The sequence below is a fragment of the Limulus polyphemus genome, unplaced genomic scaffold (genome assembly GCF_000517525.1).
Source record: "Limulus polyphemus unplaced genomic scaffold, Limulus_polyphemus-2.1.2 Scaffold2277, whole genome shotgun sequence".
In the NCBI taxonomy this organism is placed as follows: Eukaryota; Metazoa; Arthropoda; class Merostomata; order Xiphosura; family Limulidae; genus Limulus; species Limulus polyphemus.
In genome coordinates this window covers 61,532-75,621 of record NW_013667887.1, presented here as the reverse complement: position 1 = coordinate 75,621, position 14,090 = coordinate 61,532, and the positions used below count along the sequence as shown (strand labels likewise).

Genomic DNA, 14,090 nt, shown 5'->3' with positions numbered 1-14,090 from the left:
GAGATTGGGAAGCGTCTCATTTTTAGGTATCTATTATGTACTTTTAAATGGTGGATTTATTTCTTTAATACAACTATGTGAAAACTTACACAAGTGTCACCCTAATCTTAATCTGGTGTTTTGTGGACTTAGAGAATGTGTATAACTGGCTACCAAGGGAGATCGTTTGTTGATATTTAAAAGATAAAGGGGTTCCAGAAGAAAATGTCAGAATATATGAAGGTGTAAAGACGCAGGTAACAACAAAACAAGGAGATACTGAGGAATTCAAAGTATAAGTAAGACTGCATCAATGGTCAGTTCTTAGCCCATTTCTTTTATAATAGTATTGTATGTTCTTTCAGAAAGTATCTGAAGAGGAGAACTGTGGGAATTGCTATTTGCTGATGGTCTAGTGATTACAGCTAAAAAGCGAGGAGAAACTATAGGTGAGATATGGATTGTGGCAAAAACAGTTGGAGAGAAGTGGACTTAATATAAATACAAGAAAAGTGAAGGCAATGACAAGTAAAGGATGAGGGCAATTGGTCAGAAGAATAGATAAGCTGGTTAGGGAGATAACTCAAATAGATAAGTTTAAATACCTCGGCTCACATATAGATGCAACCTGGAAGTAGGAGAGAGAGTAAGGAGTGAATAGCGGCAGTGGAAGAGTGTTCTAGGAGATGTTTCTGACAAGAAAATACTAAAGAAACTGAAAATTAGGATTTATAAGAAAGTGTCAGGTCAGTTATGTTGTATGTAGTAAATACATAAGCATTGAGAAGGAAAGAAGAAAGTCTGCTGGAAAGGATGGAAATGAGAATGTTATGTTGAATGATGGTAATATCCTTAAGGGATAGGAGAATGGCTGATGATATTAAAAAATGGGCTGGGTACATAAAATAACATAAAAAGCACATTAAGGTGGAATGGGTACATGGTAATAAGTGACCATGTCAGAAGAATATATGGAATGCCAGTAAGGCTAGATGGAATGGAGAACGTCAAAAACTGAAATGTAAAGATAGAATAATCAAGACACGAGAGAGACAGTTGTAACACCATAGGACATGGAGGATCGAAATTATTGGAGAATGATTATTCAAATGGACAATTTCAAAACTAGATCGGATTAAAGTCGATAAAGAAGATGTAGTATCTGGGGTGATGAGGTTTGAGATGGTTACTTCAGGTCCATTGCAAGAGTAGAAGAATCAAGCAGCAGTAGCTTTCATGACAGCTCTCAGCATGGTTCACTCTAATTAAGCAATGCCTCTTATCAACCTCGAGACTTGCAGAGAATGGGCCAACAGCCATTTACCTCCTGATACTGTAGCCCCGAGGACTGGATCCTAGTGGATGGGCAAAGCTATCTAAGCCCTACCACAATGTTTATGCTCCAGCAACTTTAGCCAGTGTCTCTGTCTGGACATCACTGTCTGGACAATGTGTGGAGGACCAGAGAATTTCATATGGTTTTAGGCTGCTTGAACATTTTGAAGCAAACTGTTCTTAACTTGTGATGCAGCAAGATAGAAGGATCCCTCCATTCGGATAAACTACACAAAAGGTGCTTGAGGGGTAGCAGAAAATTCAGGCTTTGGTAAACTAATGTAGCCTGATTTGGATCTGGTCATCAACTTGGGTGAACACAACATATATTTTATGCTGAAGGGTGTGGTGGTCGACCTAGCTCTTTCAGAGTTGGGTGGTACTAAGTATGTTCCTCCATTAAAGTTATACAATAGGATAATGGTATTTCTGGTGGACACAGGACAGGAAATGACCCTTGTAAATACCATTGTGTATCAGACACTCTGAATGAAGCCACTATTACGACAAATAAACATTTACTTACACACAAATACATCATTTATTCACGACCATGGTTTCGCCAGTAAAGGCGTTATCAGGTACACACTTTATTGGCAAAATCATTGTATTATTTTTCTTCAATTCTGTAATTATGGATTTCACGAAGTACCGACTGTTTCAAGTAAAAAATGAGGATATGGAAGCATTTCTAGACCACATGAGCAGTAGAATGAAGGTCGTCATTGCAGACCTTGGTTCAGGCATTAACATCCTCATGATGAATGTACTGCATAAATTCTTTGTCAACTACACATCTGCAACAAGTGAACTAAGTTTTGGTGAGAAATCCGACTAATGCCAGTCAGGACTGATTCAGGAACAGTATACTTTATGGACATGTGTACCTTATGGGGAGAGTCATAGTACCTCCATCTACACAAGTAGTGTGCTCCAATTTACTAAGGGCATAGTAATGCAGCTGTCAAGAAAATGCACAACATTCATACTGTTTTTTTTTGGAAGGAAGCAGCATTAACAAAAATAATGATCTGTCCATGGGGACAAAGTCACAGTGTTGCTCTATAATTATGAACAATCAGTGATAAATAATAGTGTTAATGTTATTGTTTTTTTTGCACCACCTCCAAAAGTAAACGCTTGGTTACTAGTCTAAATGAGGTTGCTAGTTGAGGATTGGACAGCAGTCTGGACTCAACGAGTGGGAGGAAGTTCACCATCAGGTTGGCTGATGCTTATTTGAAATGGTTTGTGAACTTTAAAAATTTGGATAGTATGATAATACGTTGGATCACAACAATTCAGGGGTATGACATCATCATATTGTATTGTTTGGGAATGAAATATGAAACTTAGATGGGTTATATGATTCAATAATGCCAAGTTGAAAGGGTTGTTTTGTCGAGGAACCAATGCTTGAAAGGGCTTCATAACATTTTTTTTCTGAGTTGTCGAATGATTTTCCATTTCAAAATGGTGTATAACATTTCATAAAAGTTTGCTCACCCATATATAGACTGTTCTGACAGCTTTTCAGAACAGTCTATCTGGTATATCAGAAAAATTCTTGCATAAACATAAACATGTTTTTTTCCTCTATGTGCAGTGAAAGAATTGCATTATTTACCAGCACAGAAGGTTGATTGGATGATTGTAAATTTTAGTGGAATAAGTTATATTCTATTGAGGTTGATTTTACTTATTTTTCTGTGATGCCAACTTGCATGAATGGAATTACTTATGTAAGGTGATAAAGTGTTCCAATGGCCCATGCTTGGAGCTATTCCTCATAGTAAATGCCCATTTACTGAGGATAATGATATTTAGTCATAGTTGGTTTGAGTGTGCATTGATCTATCATTCACAGGAGATAGTATGTTATCAAATTCCAACTAACAATGAATGCATAGTTAAGAAAGTAGCACAATTCAGTTCTTATGGTAACAGCACACATGCAAGAGGTGATATTTTAAAAGCTACCAGTGTATATGATGATCTGTAACTGCTTGAAATAGATATATATGGGAATATACAACTGTATATATACATGTGAAGTGTTGAACACAATTACGAACTGTGTATAAAGTCACTCGTGATTGTTGTGTTGCACACAATGAATCCATTAATGAGAATACAACCAGAAGGCAACATTTAAGAGCTCCATAAGAATTTAATACCGATGTCAAGACATCAAATTATTAAATTAACTGGTCTGTAAAGCATTATTTGAAGAAATAGTGGGCCTGTTATTTTCATTAATGCAATCAGAGAAAGTTTCGCTTTTGACATTGAAACATTTGTGGAAAGGAATAAGATTAATGGTTAGGCTCATACCACTCTTGCAGGAAAACACAGTTCGACCTTTTTTCAGTTTGTTTGAACTTCAATTTGAGTGACTAAAGAGAAATTAACTACAGAAAGTAAAATTCACAAACAATGGCAAATTCTTTAGAAAATGTAAACATGGTATATCAAATGTTTTATTTGATTATATAGCACAGCTACAAATATGACTTAAGCTCGAGAACAGAGGATGCCTCCCCATTTCTCTCCTACTGGACCTAGGCTCTCTTTTGTATAACAACCAGATATTAGCAGAGGGAATGTGGTGGGTCTTCAGGGTAGCTGTGGAATGCCATTATGGCCATGATGACCTCAGAGAGCACAGTTACATAACTGGGTCAAACTCAAAACCCAATGATGCTTGCATTTACCAAACTATCTGCAAAAATATAGATCATGTTCTATAAGCAGGTTTAGCATGAGCACACATATGCTTGTAAACACAGAGCTTGACCACCAAAGATTATTTTTGCACTTTTCACATTTTTAGGGCAGAGTATTTTTTTCTACATTCTTTACCAAATTTTTCTGACCAATCAGAGTTAATTTGAACTTACATTTTCAATCCTGACTCTTACAACTTAAAATCAAATTCTTAATCTGTCTGGCTATTTTATCAACTAACCAGATGTGGACTACACTCTATCAGATGCTGCCAAGAACCTGTATCGTGCACTACAAAAATGGAAAGATCTCGTAATGAGGACTTATATTTAATTTTTTCGGATATTTTGAACCACTCCAGGGGCCAGCCTTATGTTTAAGTTATAAGAGCCAATGGATAAAGATGTATTACTAAATTACTGACATACAGACTCTGGAAGAATCCACCAATAGGTTAACCCTACAAACTCTGTAACATCAGAAGTCAACACCTGCCATCTCATCAATAGTTATCCCAATGGCAAAACAGAGGAGTAAGGGTTTAGATGAACCATCAACACTAAGCAAGCCAGCCTTCAAGCCCACCTTGGTGATAGTAGATTCATTGCCTCAAGGGGTAAAGAATCTCGCAAAAGTTGCTTTGTGGAAAAGTCATTAGAATACAATGGGTGCTCATCTTTGGTGGGACCACCACAATCTCTTGACTTGGCAGGGCCTAGTCAGAGCTACGATTAGAGTGCAGATGTATGAAATAGGAAAGTCATTCAGTAGTAAGTATGGTAACTACCACAACAACCACCACTAGTACACTGGTTTTTGCTGAAACAACTGAGACTGCAACCACCAGCATCAGCACAAGAAATTCAGTAGTTCCTTTCAAGCTATGGAGATAAGGTCTGAGAAGTAGAAGCTCACCACCAGGCTCTGCCAGGATAAGAAAATGGTTCATGTTGAAGCAGTTCACGATTTTAAAGTGTCACTTACAAGAGCAAGCAGTCTGCTGGACGGAAGCCTGGCCACTCTGTGATTCAACAAGTAATCTTCCTCTTAATTACAAAGGACAGCTACCAAATAGCTGGAGGAAGAAGTGCATTACCTTTGAGAGGGTCTTGTTCAAACTCAGAAGGTTATTGCTAGAGTCAGAGAGATTATCCACTAAACCACTATGATCTGCTGAAAGTCCATGGCTTCAGTAGAGGACTGTTGGGCTGTTATAGGTAAGTATTTCTGGCTTCCCTATAATTTGCATTATAGTAAGTTAAGATTTTATGTGTATATTTTCAAATTTAATTTATTATTGTATGGTATATCTATGTATGATTTAGTAGTGTAATTAGTCTTAAGGACTTTCTTTGGTTTTGTATAGTATATATATGTGTGTGTGTGCGTGCGTGTGTATTTTAATTTGTTGTGTGTTATATATATGAGAATATTTTTTTGCTTACAGTACGTTATTATAGGAATGTATCTTGTTGTGAGGGTTATTTTCATGCTTGTTTTTAGGGTTAATCTGTTTCATGTCTGTTTTCTTTGTTTGTTTTATAAATATTTATATTTGACTACCCCCTAAAAGGGATAGGTTATCTTTTTTAAAGGGTATTTTGTTGTGTACATATTTCTTTGTTGAAGGGATTTGGTGTGATTTTGTTTTTACTGCACAGTGTGTTAGATAACTCCTTCCTGAAGGACTTAGGTTATTTCTGCGATGTGTTTTGTTTTATTGTTTTTATAAAGTTTTCCTCTGTGTCGATACATTTTAGTACTGTTAGGCAAGTTCTTTTGCTGGAACAGGGGTAAGTGATTTCGATTTCTTGTGTTTGGTTTGTTTGTAGTTTTACAATTAGGGCCCGCTGGGTTAGCCTGGAAATAAAGGTTGAGAAAGAACTATATATTATCACGTGTTAGTGTTAGATACCCCCTTAATTAATATATAATTTTCCAATTTTTTTTATTATTTCAGTTCAGTTTGGATGCATAGAATCGCTCAAGTAAAAAACATGGCTTTTTCTGTAGCTGCACATGGTACCTGGATCCGTTAATTAACCTCGAGTGTGCGTTCTTTTACTTGAAGGTGGCTGTTACCACACTGAGATGTCCTTAGATAGACAGCCTTTTTTCTGCAATAGCCTGGAGTTTCCATGCACCTATGCTTTAGCGTATGTGGATCTAGGTCACGTGTAGAAGGAGCATGGTGTGAGCAACCTGGCTTTGTTATTCTTATTGTATTTAGTACTTTAACCCAGTCTCTACTCTATTAACCAGAATTCAGATAAAGCTTTTTAAACCATGCATAGCCTGGTTGTTTGGGCGTTTCACTCGCACTCTGTGGGTTACGAGATTGAAACGTACCACTGACTATGCCCGCCCTTTTAGCTGTAGAGGCGTTATAATACGATGGTCAATCCCACTATTCGCTCATAAAAAAAAGCCCACGAGTTGGCGATGGGTGATGTTAACTATCTGCCTTACCTCTAGCCTGTCACTTTAAAATTAGGGATGGCTAGTGCAGACAGCCCTCGAGTGGTGTTACACGAAATGCAAACAAGCACAGAAACACTTAGAACTTTTGAGTGCTTTAATTATCTCTTTTCTTTTAGAGAATCTTATACTTAACATATGTCTTATTTCAACAGTAGGTTTGTTTTTCTTTTAGATTTAACTTTTAATCTACTTTACGGTAGGGGGGTTCACACTAGACTATGAGAGAAACGTTAATGATTCTTATCTCACTTGTTTAACACACTCCACAAAGACACCTACCCTAGTTTCGTCTCAGTGTACTGTGCTCGTACAACGCCTGTTTTTGTAAATAAAAATTGTTGTTGATTTATTTTGCACAAACCCTTTCTTTGTCAGTGGGCTCGGTTGGAGTCAAGAAATTAAATGGATTCACACTGTCTAATAACATTTCCATGGAACCTTATTCTTACCGGACACTACTCTTGAACCTGGAAACACCACAAACGTTACTAATATTCTTGTAGACTTCCAAAATCTCCAATCTGCTCTGCATTTTCTTTGAAGCGTATTACATTTTGAGCGTAACTAATCTTTCTTTTTGACTTCCCAAAGCTTTTAAGTCTACTCCGCAACTTTCCTGAATCAGCGTATTAAACTTCAAGCGTCAATAATCTTTCTTGTATACTTCATAAAGCTGTTAAGCCTGCTCTGTAACTTCTCTGAAGCATCTTGCTGTAGAATGTGTGTTAATGTAAATGTTGGCATTATTATTTAGCTAGAGGGATGCTTGACGTCACATGATGAGAACGTAGCTTACTTTCTGGAATATTCTCTAACACTGTAGTACAGTTTGAGCGAGATATAAGAAACAAATTAGGCTAGACTTAGCGAGCGAAATTTATTAGTCAGTAAAGCCTTTCTGTTGCTGTAAGCCAATTAGTTTATAGTTTAGTGCTGTATATTTTGAGTTTGTGTTTGCGAACAAGTAGAAGAGTTATAAAAATTTGCAGGTAGAATTTCTTCTTTGAAGGCAGTGTGGTCGATATTTGGTGTTTTTGTGGACAGATTTTGGTTTTTATTTGTTGGTGACAACGTTGCAGATTTCATGGTGAAAAAATTCTAGGCCCACCTGGAGAAGTCTTTGGAATACTACAAGAAATATTAGTAATTTTTGAAGCTTAATATGCTTCAAAAAAATTGCAGAGCAGACTGGAGATGATTTGTGAATATTTACAAGATTAGTAACTTTTGAAAATTCACTGAAGCCTACTTTCATAGAAATTGCAAAGAAAAATAGTATTTTTTTAATGTGTTTGTTTATAAAATTTTCAAACATATCTTTATTTCACTTTGTTCTCATGAAAGTTCAATGAACTTCATCCGTCAATTGTTAGCTCATCACTAACAATAATGGCGTCCTTCTCTTTATAAGTTGATTCATTGTGTCAGTTAGGGTAAAATTCTTGGATTTACCGAATTGTTATTGAATGTCCAATGAATTGCCCTTTGTTGTAATAATATTACATTTTTTTTGAAAAACTGTTCTTCTAAAGTCTATAGGTGCGATATCTTTATAAATGGGAACAGTTTACTTAACTTTCTAGCGAAATCGTTGCTAGTTTGGGTTATTCACTTTTTATACTCAGGAAAATACCTCGTATCTTCTAGACTACACAGTCAAAGGTTTAAGTCACGCTTACAAAGCTATATCATTGTACTCTTTGAACTGTGTCCTGAAAGTTTGCATCAATTCAGCTGCCCCTAAAAAATCTGTGCTATTCAAAAATTAACATTTGCAATATAAAACACCCCAGACCAATAAGTAAAAACATTTTTGCAACCTTTAATAATCTTACTAACGTTGTTTTTTTCTCTATTCCTGTAGCCGTCTTTTGTTAGTAAAACTGTACTTAAAGGATTGATCACAGCTTTGACCAACAAGGATGAGAGGTGAGATAGCACCTAACTCCTAGTAACGTAAGAACTGATTTTTAAAACTTTTGTTAGAAAAACACAGTTTAGTTCTTTTTTCACGTCATTACCTGAATAAGATTTAAATTTAACTTTTATTCGCATTTTATATTTCCATTAGGCTTATGTAGTAGTTTAGTTTGTGAATTGGTTACATGTCCAAGCTTATAAGTGAATATTTTTGTACAATTATAATCTAAGCTTCTTGGAGAGTTTTATATAAATGGTAGATTTCTTACTGGAATATTTCTTATTTTCAGGTTGATGACAAAAGATGACACCAGAGCGTTTTACATTTTAATACAGGTTGTCACTTTCTCTGTTTAAGATGTGATTATGTTTATAATATGTGATTTAACAAGGATTATCTGCACGGTGTTTGTCGTTTACTCAACAAAGATTTTATTCCTGGCCTTATTTATTTATATTGATTTATTTTGTTATTCTCTTTATGCTTGAAACATGAAATAGATGTATAATTTTAAGTAAAATACAATAAAACAAGTAGGTAGAGTTTTAAAAGATAGCAATCGACATTTTGACTTTGGAAGTACTGTTCTGTTTCCACCAAATAAAAATTATATCACGAACTGAAGAGGGCGTTCAGAACTTTTCATTGGTTATCTTCCTTTCGTCCTGTTAGAGAAAATTTCTTAGTGCATATTTCAACGTGTGAAGCATGAATTGTAATAAAAAGTTAGTTTAATAAAAGCCAGGGTAGTCAAACGTTTTAGCTAAAGAAGACTGTAGGGGATGGAAACATTGGAGGGCAATAATTGATTATCTAAATGACTTATTATATTGAGATATATTTGATAATGAATTTTTGAATGTACAAACTTGACATTGAACACGTACTAAATATAGATGAACCGGATGAACTAACTCGTGAGACCGGATAGGCGAGTCGACAGTTGGACCGCGCTGATATAAGCAATCAATAACAAATATATCAATTTCTTATAATAACACAGATACATCAACTTTCCAGTTTGTTAATGTTTTCCTCCTCAATGCTCTCTTCAAAGGCTTCATGTCTGTTACTACACTTTAGTCAGGTAAACAGTGGATAGTGTTCTAATGTTCTATTTGATTATTTATATCTTTAACCCAAGCTTCTTTATTGTTTTTCCTCCTCAATGCTCTCTTCAAAGGCTTCATGTTTGTTACTACACTTTAGTCAGGTAAACAGTGGATAGTGTTCTAATGTTCTATTTGATTATTTATATCTTTAACCCAAGCTTCTTTATTGTTTTTCCTCCTCAATGCTCTTTTCAAAGGCTTCATGTTTGTTGCTACACTTTAGTCAGGTAAACAGTGGATAGTGTTCTAATGTTCTATTTGATTATTGATATCTTTAACCCAAGCTTCTTTATTGTTTTTCCTCCTCAATGCTCTCTTCAAAGGCTTCATGTTTGTTACTACACTTTAGTCAGGTAAACAGTGGATAGTGTTCTAATGTTCTATTTGATTATTGATATCTTTAACCCAAGCTTCTTTATTGTTTTTCCTAGAATCCCATCTTCGCCAGCCAATCGTCCTACAATGTATTGGCGCACCTGTTGAAACGGATAATAGGTCTAACAAGCGCAGATCATCAGCTTTTGATTCGATGGTTCACAAAGTAGGTATTTCTCCTACTTCACACTCCTAAATATGAAGTTGATGATAGCTATGCATAAGTTTCCAGCCAATTTTAACCTTTAGATTTTTACAGCCTTTTAAGTATAATTTTCTTCGGGGCAAAATAAAATATTTCTGTCTTCGTTTTTAAGTCCACTTTTCTCAATGAAAAGTTTAACAATTGAGAAGAACATCCAAATATTCAAGTTGATTCTTTTACTGATTATGCTTGCATGAATTTTATAGCGATGGATAACATTTGGGGATTGTGTTAAGATCTTCATCAAGTTGTACCCGATGAACACAAAGACCGGCTATAATAGCTCTGCTCTTAAAACAAGATTGCTATTATTTGAAGTTATCGGATTTCTTATTTTGTGTCTAGTCTATTTTTTTTTATCTTATATGCAATTTTTCCGTGTTATGTGTGTTTGTATATATATACTTATAGGATAAATAATGTTCTAATGTTGTATCTTATTTAATGTTAGTTAATAAACACTGTTGTTGTTTGAAGTTAAGCACAAAGCTATATCATGGGCTATCTGTGCTTTGCCCACCACGGATACCGAAACCCGGTTTCTAGCGTTGTAAGTCCGCAGCTGTGCCACTGGGGACTAGTAAACACTGAATAATTTTCTGACGTTGTACTTTATTAATAAACGGTAGTTAGTAAACACTGAATAATTTTCTGACGTTGTACTTTATTAATAAACGGTAGTTAGTTAACACTATGTAACGTTCTAACGTTGTACTTTATTAACCCTTGGACAATGTTCTAATGTTTTATGTTAATACATGTTAATTAAGTAAATGTTGAATAATGTTGCAATGCCGTATGTTATTACGCGTTAGTTAAGTAAATAGTGAATAATATCGTTCTTTTACTGATAGCTTATTATGTGTAACATTATCACCTGAAGTATTTTTTACCCATTTTACAATATGTAGTATTATTAACTATATTATTTTTATTCAGTTTACAATATGTAGTATTATTGACTATATTATTTTTATTCAGTTTATAATACCTAGTATTGTTGACTATATTATCTTTACTCAGTTTACAATGTCTAGTATTATTGACTATATTATTTTTATTCAGTTTACGATATCTAGTATTGTTGACTATATTATCTTTATTCAGTTTACAATATCTAGTATTGTTGACTATATTATTTTTATTTAGTTTACAATATCTAGTATTGTTGACTATATTATTTTTATTCAGTTTACAATATCTAGAATTATTGACTATATTATTTTTATTCAGTTTACAATATCTAGTATTATTGACTATATTATTTTTATTCAGTTTACAATATCTAGTATTGTTGATTATATTATTTTTTATTGTAAACTGAATAAAAATAATATAGTCAACAATACTAGATATTGTAAACTGAATAAAAATAATATAGTCAACAATACTAGATATTGTAAACTGAATTGAAGAAATATTACGTATGACATTTAAGTCTATACTAAATACCTGCACAAGGTGGAACATTATTCCGTGTGGTTGTTTTATCTAGTTTGAAAACATAACTTAATTACCTATTGCACTTCAGTTCCTAAATGTGTATCTGTACACGCTAACAGCTTTGTTTGCTGCCGTAGTCAAGTAGTTTACGAAATAATTGGAAAAAATTACTTTTAAGAGATAGTTTTTGATTATAAAGATATACAACTAGAGTTCCATTACAGGTTAGACGCTGAACGATTCCGCTATCTTGTCAAGAGGCTTCTTCAGTTCATCACGATCCGCGAGTTTCCTCCCGCGAACGGACACAAGTTGCCGTCGATCAGCAAAAGCAGATGGTGGATACCTTGTGCTACAAGAATTTTAGCCTTGATCAGTAAGCGTTCTGAATTTGGTGAAGCATAAGATTTCAAAATTAACACTTAGCTATAGAGCTCAAAGATTATATACCACATTATCGAAAGAAAGTTGTTCGAAATTTACAGCACAAAACGATATACAGAATTAGAACATATTCTACATTACCCCTATTAACCCACTAATATCTGCACGTATTAGATTTTATGTTTTCCAAAAGAACTTAACATGAAACACAAAGCGGTCTTCGAGACACGAGGAATTACATTTTAAAATATTTATCGTTTCTATTTTGTATAAAAGAGGTATTAGCAAAAACTGTATATCTAGGTTACTAATCCTATAAGTGAATCTAACTGAAAAGAGTTGGCTATTATATCTGAAAAGTTAAACTATTAAAAGCTCGTTTTAGTATATGTTACATTTTATGCTATTGCTAAATGATCTTTGAAGATAAAAGCAATGGAAAACTTGTCCATGAAAGTTAATTTCAATATTTTCTTATCGTCACATATAGCCATTAATACGATTGATCGAACAATCAACTTGTTACATTGCAATGTATTTTTTGCATCTGTAGCTAATCCCAACAATTAATTTACTACGTTACAACGAACATAATAACTAGACCGTCTCTTGTATGTGTGACTACTTCCAGAAATCAAGTTACTACGTTACACTGGGATTCAGGCGTAGCCGCACCTAATTCGGAGTTAATGATCAACAGGAAGACAGCCACACAGTAGTACTAAGTAACAGGATTGACTGCTACGTTCATATAAAGTCCCCACGACTGAAAATGAGGCGTGTTCAGCAGCATCACGTCTCGAAACTTGGAACATACGATCCGCAGCTTATCACGCTAAACTTTAAGTAACCCCCGCCCCTGATAAGTATTAAACACATAAATCACTGCTTACAACACGGATAAGTGTTCTCGTAACAAAGATAATCCAATAAATAAAATATTCCATATATTTACGTTTATAACTACAACATCCAGCTTCTAAAACTATCATTCGCCCACCGTCTACAACGACTGGTGGGGTGCATAAAATAAGCATTTAAAACTATCATTCACCCACCGTCTACAACCACTTGTGGGGTTCTCAACACACAGCATTTAAAACTATCATTCGCCCACCGTCTACAACCACTTGTGGGGTTCTCAACACACAGCATTTAAAACTATCATTCACCCACCGTCTACAACCACTTGTGGGGTTCTCAACACACAGCACCTAAAACTACCATTCACCTAAAGTCTAAAGACGTTTGTGAGTCACAACACACTGCATCTAAAACTACCATTCACTCACCGTCTACAGCCATTTCTGGGTTTCAACATACAGCACCTAAAACTATCATTCACTCACCGTCTACAGCCATTTCTGGGTTTCAACATACAGCACCTAAAACTATCATTCACCCACCGTCTACAACCACTTGTGGGGTTCACAACACATATCATTTAAAACTATCATTCGCCCACCGTCTACAGCCAATTGTGAGGTCATAACACAGCATCTAAAACTCCCATTCACCTAACGTCTACAGACATTTGTGGGTCACAACACACTGTATCTGAAACTATAATTCACCTAACATAAAATACAAACAATAAAACAATTCTTAAAAAAATAAGTGATGAGGGGGCCAAAAAAGGAGGAGTCAAATGTTTTTTGGAGGCTCTCGGGGTTGACTGAAACAATTTACTTGAAAATTAGCTTTAAAATTTAAGGAACTATTGAAAACAGTAATGTAAACTCAGATTTTGGAACTTTTCAAATTTAAATTATCCACAGGGAAGCAAGGAATTTTAGGGATTTCTCAGGATTAGATCCACAGATATACATGAAAAACTATCATAAACACACCAGGCATGTTAAAAATAAATATTTAACGTCCAAATTTGCGGAAATTATGTACCTGAACCCAATAATGGGGAACAAACGGAATTTGGGTGGTTTTTACGATTTACTGAATGGATTTTCTTGAACATTGACAAAAAACACATATATATCTGTTCGAAAGAAGTTGGGCAAAGTTTTGTTTCTGTGCTTGTTGTTTCACGTGAGTTTCGAATGGTAATGTATTAGTTGTTATAAGCAAACTTGCGCTTTGGTGAGTCATTTCGGTGAGTTATTACTGATTG

At 34.8% G+C, this 14,090-nt stretch overlaps 1 protein-coding gene across 3 annotated transcripts in view; it reads left to right on the top strand.

Annotated features, from left to right (window-relative positions):
- LOC106466495 (probable E3 ubiquitin-protein ligase HECTD2) overlaps positions 1-14,090 on the top strand; it is a 107,961-nt gene that overhangs the window by 52,582 nt on the left and 41,289 nt on the right. For all 3 annotated transcript variants that reach the window (XM_022394519.1, XM_022394520.1, XM_013926786.2), the window contains 4 exons: positions 8,387-8,451; positions 8,733-8,778; positions 9,987-10,096; positions 11,803-11,954. In XM_022394519.1, coding sequence (XP_022250227.1) covers positions 8,387-8,451; positions 8,733-8,778; positions 9,987-10,096; positions 11,803-11,954 — 373 coding nt within the window. The remainder of the gene's footprint in view (positions 1-8,386; positions 8,452-8,732; positions 8,779-9,986; positions 10,097-11,802; positions 11,955-14,090) is intronic.